The 5,646-nt window shown below is 47.6% G+C and overlaps 1 protein-coding gene across 2 annotated transcripts; it reads right to left on the reverse strand.

The window, feature by feature from the left end:
• Positions 1-237: 237 nt before the first annotated feature.
• Positions 238-3,935, reverse strand: LOC135884153 (olfactory receptor 52M1-like). Of its 2 annotated transcripts, XM_065411457.1 has the most exons (2): positions 3,013-3,935; positions 238-262 (listed from the first exon to the last, which is right to left on the reverse strand). In XM_065411457.1, exons 1-2 carry the CDS (start codon positions 3,933-3,935, stop codon positions 238-240), a joined length of 948 nt encoding a protein of 315 aa, XP_065267529.1. The 2 variants fall into 2 exon arrangements, with proteins under 2 accessions (XP_065267529.1, XP_065267521.1); XM_065411449.1 differs by lacking the exon at positions 238-262 and having other exon boundaries at positions 2,988-3,935.
• Between the last annotated feature and the right edge of the window lie 1,711 nt (positions 3,936-5,646).

The following is a 5,646-nucleotide window of genomic DNA, read 5'->3' on the forward strand; positions in this document are numbered from 1 at the left end:
TGACCTTCCCCATATAATAACTGGACAATTGCTTATTTAGCCTCATCCACGTCAGCTGGCTTATCCAACCCACCAACTGGATAAGGTGGGTTTCCTTTCGGGATACCAATTGTTTTAATTGTAATCCCAGAGGGGGAATATGTACCAAAAATATTGGAGTCTATAGGAAAGTCAAATCCTGATAGGAGGGATCAGATGGAACAATAGTTGTGTTTTCAAAGGCAGGAATAGGGGAAATCACTTGATTTCCAATTGAGGTAAACTGCTTAGGAGTAAAACAGAAGTTTGGATCTGTGACCTGACACTCCAAGGAACCATATAGGAAACTTTCGTGGTTGGTTCCTCTGCAAAATTGGCCATTTCCAGCATAGGACATCCTCTCCATAGGCGTTTTCCATCTGGTTAGTTGGACCATCTAACGATGATTGATTCTGGAGCTCTCCCTGCAGTCCACGCAAGATAGTATTTGCCTCAAACACATTACATCTGCAGATATACTGAGGCCCTTTTTAAGAGCAACAGGCCATCTGCAGAACTTTCCATGTTTGGATTGCAGTGTAATAGACTACCAAGGGAGACACATGGACAGGTACCTTGTAGATGCCACCTTCGAGGTAACCTATGGACTGTACTGCAGCCAACCGCGTATACACATCCTTGTCTGAGTCAAACACGGGTAAAGAGACTGTGAATGAAACATACAAGGATCGTGCTACAACACAATTTTGAGAAGATAAACAACTGTCTCAGTTGGGATGTGGTGTCACAGACCCCATTTGTCTCATAATTCTGTGGAAGCACAGTGTTATTCTCTGACAATTCCAATGGATACATGTGGACGTGCATTCAAACATATAGATCTCTCCCCTTCAGGCCTTTGAAAACATTTAGGGCAATACCAATTTAACAATTACTCATCTTTGATTAGATTGGGGATCCTTCCCAATTCTAGGGATTGGAATGCCTCAGTGACAGTGTTAATCATCATCGAACAAGAGCAGAGCACCACACCGGTAGCATCTGACGACACTTGGGAGGTTGGTGATCTGGTAATGCTGTTATCCTACAGAGCATCAGAGCATAGGCTGTGTAATCGGTGGATCAGACCTTTCTGAATCATCGATAAACTCAGTTCAGCAGTGTATAAGATTAGAGGAACAGGAGGCAAGCGTACTAAAGATAAAATCTACCATGCTAATCAGTTAAAGCTGTTTCAATCATCCAGGTCCCTGAAGCAGTTTGATTCCCAGGAGGTGATCCAGTGAGTGACGGGGAGGAGGAAAAAGAGCGAACAACAGTGGCCGGGACTTGGGGCAAGAGGCGGAGAAGGGAGTGGGAGATAGAGGCAAGAGGTGGAGCGGGGGCTGTGTCTTGGGGGAATAGGTGCAGAAGGGGCTGTGGCCTTGAGGGGAGATGTGTACCAGGGTCATAGCATTGGGGAGAGAAAGCGGGATAAGAGGGAGGGACCTGGTGATCATGGTGGCTAGTTCTCTGAAAACATCCACTCAGTGTGCAGCAGCAGTCAAAAAAGTGAACAGAATGTTGGGAATCACTAGGAAAGGGATAGATAATAAGACAGAAAATATCATATTGCCTCTATATAAATCCATGGGATGCCCACATCTTGAATGTTGCATGCAGATGTGGTCGCCCCATCACAAAAAAGATTGGGAAAGGTTCAAAAAAGGGCAATAAAGACCATTGGGGTATGGAATGGCTTCCATATGAGGAGAGATTAATAAGACTGAGACTTTTCAGCTTGGAAAAGAGACGACTAAGGGGGGATATGATAGAGGTCTATAAAATCATAACTGGTGTGGAGAAAGTAAATAAGGAAGTGGGATTTAATCCTTCTCATAACACAAGAACTGGGGGTTACCAAATGAAATTAATAGGCAACAGTTTAAAACAAACAAAAGGAAGTATTTCTTCATACAACACACAGCCAATCTGTGGAACTCCTTGCCAGAGGATGTTGTGAAGTTCCATCAAAGGCCAAGATGGGAAGGGATGGTGTCTGTTTGCCAGCAGCTGGAAATGGGTGACTGGGGATGGATCACTTGATGATTACCTGTTCTGTTCATTCCCTCTGGGGCACCTGGCACTGGCCACCATCGGAAGACAGGACACTGACCGATTCCCCAATATGTCGCACTGACACAACACAGTAAGGTCAGGAAAGGGTCTAATACAGAGGTGGGCAAACTACGGCCCGTGGGCCACATCCGGCCCACAGGACTGTCCTGCACAGCCCTTTAGCTCCCGGCTGGGGAGGCTAGCCTCCGGCCCCTCCCGTGCTGTTCCCCATCACCCGCAGCCATGCCGCCGCATGGACAGCATGGCTTACTCCAGCTGAGTGGCGCAGCTGCCAGTCCTGCCGCTCTGAGTGGCATGGTAAGGGGGCGGGGAGCGGGGGGGTTGGATAAGGGGCAGAGGGTCCCAGGGAGTAGTCAGGGGACAGGGAGCAGGGGGCGGTTGGATGGGGCAGAGTTTCTGGGTGGTGGTGGTCAGGGGACGGGGAACCGGGGGGGTTGGATACTTATGGGAGTCCTGGGGGGCCAGTCAGGGGGCTGGGTGTGGATAGGGGTCAGGGAAGGCAGCGAACAGGGAGCAGGGTGGGTTGTATAGGGGGTGGGGTCCCAGGGCGGGGGTTAGGGGTAGGGGGTCATGGGAGGGGCGGTCAGGGGACAAGGAGTGGGGGGTGGATGGGTGGAGGGTCCTGAGGGGGCAGTCAGGGGGTAGGAGGTGGGAGGGGGCATATAGGGGGCAGGGGGTCAGGCTGTTTGGGGAGGCACAGCCTTCCCTACGCAGCCCTCCATACAGTTTTGCATTTCCGACATGGCCCTTGGGCCAAAAAGTTTGCCCACCTCTGGTCTAATGTCTCTCTGACTGCCCAGTCAGTAATTTAGGGAAGAGAGCACAGCACCAAGTCACCAGCCAGCTCTGCACAGAGCTCAGTCTGGGAGCCAGAGCACCAGGAGAAAACTTTATGTCCCTTTATGAGTGAAGAGCCGGAGCAGCCTGTCCCGGATCTGTCTGGTTCTCACCCCGTAGATGATGGGGTTGAGCATGGGGGGAACCAGGAGGTACACGTTGGCAATGAGAACGTGGAACTGCAGGGGCACATTGTGGCCAAACCGGTGTGTGAGGGAGGAGAAGAGAGCTGGGATGTAAAAGCTTAAGATGACACAGATGTGGGAGCTGCAGGTCCCCAAAGCCTTGAGCCGGGCATCCTTTGTGGGGAGGCTGAAGATGGCCCTGAGGATCTGGGTATAGGACACAGAGATAAAAATCATATCCAGACCCCTCACACAGAATAGCACAAAGAGGCCGTAGTAACTACCGATTTGGGTGTCGCCGCAGGCCAGCTTCACCACGGCTATGTACTCGCAGTACGAGTGGGGGATGATGTTGGTTCTGCAATATGGCCGTTGCCTTATGAGGAAAGTATAAGGCAGTATGAACATGATGCCACGCAGCACCAAGGCCAGGCCAATCTTGGCCACCATGGGGTATGTCAGGATGGTGGAATGTCTCAGGGGATCACAGATGGCCACATAGCGATCAAAAGCCATGGCCACGAAGATCCCAGACTCCATCACGAAGAAGGAGTGAATGAAGTACATTTGGGTGAGGCAGGCATTGAAATCTATCTCCCTGGAATTGAACCAGAAGTTACTCAGCATTTTGGGCAGGGCTGACGTGGACAGGACCAGGTCAGTGATGGCCAGCATGCAGAGGAAATAGTACATGGGCACATGGAGGCTTGGTTCCGTCTTCACGATGAACAGGATGGTGAAGTTCCCCAAGACGGCTATGGTGTACATGGAGCAGAAGGGGATGGAGATCCAGACATGGGCTGCCTCCAGGCCAGGAATGCCCAGCAGGATGAAGCTGGAGGGGTTGGTGAAGTCGGTGTTGTTGGAATCTGACATGGAGTAGGGGAGAAGTTGTTCAACTCTGAGGCGTACCCAGGGCCCAGGGTGATGGTCGTAGTACAAAAGCCTGGATGGAGAGACAATGTTAATATTAGACACTACATGCACTACTGGATATTTTTCTCATTTGGTGAAGCAGATTGGTTCCTCTTCACCCACATTTTCATTTTTCAGATAAATGAATTATGAACAACTGACCCTACTAATGCCAATTCCATACTTGATAGTCCTCCATGCATTAATAATTCCTACATGTCATGGTCTGGAAAACCTTAACAGGCACCAGCAGGAAACAGACGTGTGGATACTGGTTATCCCTCATTCTTCCTTAATGCAATGAAAGCCAGGCTAGAAATTCCATGCTATTCCCCGAGGCACCCGGTTGCTCAAAATCTGAATTTGTAAAAAAAAAAAAAAAAGAAGCTTTGCCAATCCATGTACCAAGAAGAAACATTCCAACTAGAACCACCTCAGGGAAAAGACCAGGGTGTCATCGATAGCTGTTCCATGGAAAAACCTGCTCATTCACAGTAGCGGCCAAAACAAAGAAAATGTTCAGATGCCTAAGGAATGGGGTGGAGAACAACCTGCTCTGGAAATGCTCTCACTTTTGATCACACAGTCTCTATAAAAGATATAGCAGATGGAAAGCAGATTTCTGAGACAGGCTGTGAGAATGGGGGAGGCTGCCATATGCGGACAGACTGAAAAGTCTGGGACTGTTTAGTTTAGAGAAGCCACAAAGAAGGGGGCATATGATAGAGGAGAACAACATAACAGAATGGAACTGATTACATTCCAATGGACAAAGAGAGAACAGCTCCCAACCAGTAATATCTATAGATAATTAGTGCTTCAAAAGGGCAAATTCCTCAAAGATGACAAATTATCCACAACACTGATTGGGAGGGAAAAAAATATTCAGAAAAACGGGAATGAAAATTGGGGGTTCTTTAAGAAGAGTTTATAGATAGCTAACAAGCCACAATTCCACAGTCAAGAAAGTGAAGATCTCATATCAGATGAGCTGATGGAATACTTTCTAGTCCATTAGCAGTCAAGGAGGATGTTAAGCAGCATCTACAGTAGAACCTGAGATTTACAAACACCAGAAACATAAACTATTAAAAATTAAAAGGAAAAAATTTTTTAAAGGATTTGACAAGGTTAGGAAAAAATGGAAAATCTGGCATAGGATTAGTTAACAAAAAGTCTAAGAATATAATTAATGAGAGTCACCAACAGGGTTATGGAAACAGGTCTTGCCAAATAAGTTTTCATCCTTTAATGACTGTACACGTTTGGTTGACCAAGGGAACTGCACATATACAATAGACTTCGATGTCTCTGAGGCTTTTGATGTAGTCGGGGGAAACATTCAGATAATAACACTATTCAATATCAGTAGACCACACATAAAATAGACTAAAAACTGGCTAGTTGACCAATCTCAGGAAGCAGTTGTCAATGGGGCATTGCAGGGAATGGGGGCGATTCTAGTGCAGTTCTTCGGGGATCAGTTCTTGGACCGATGCTATTCAATATTTTCATCAATGATGTGGAAGGAAATAGAAAATCACGGCAGATAAAATAGCAGGGGACCCAAAATTGGCAGAGTGGTTACAATGAGGTAGCCAGGGCAGACACAAATGTTGGAATACAGTCGAATGCAAAGTTATCATCTCGGAACAGGGAATGCAGGAACGAC

The sequence above is a fragment of the Emys orbicularis genome, chromosome 1, assembly GCF_028017835.1.
Source record: "Emys orbicularis isolate rEmyOrb1 chromosome 1, rEmyOrb1.hap1, whole genome shotgun sequence".
NCBI classification, from domain to species: domain Eukaryota; kingdom Metazoa; phylum Chordata; order Testudines; family Emydidae; genus Emys; species Emys orbicularis.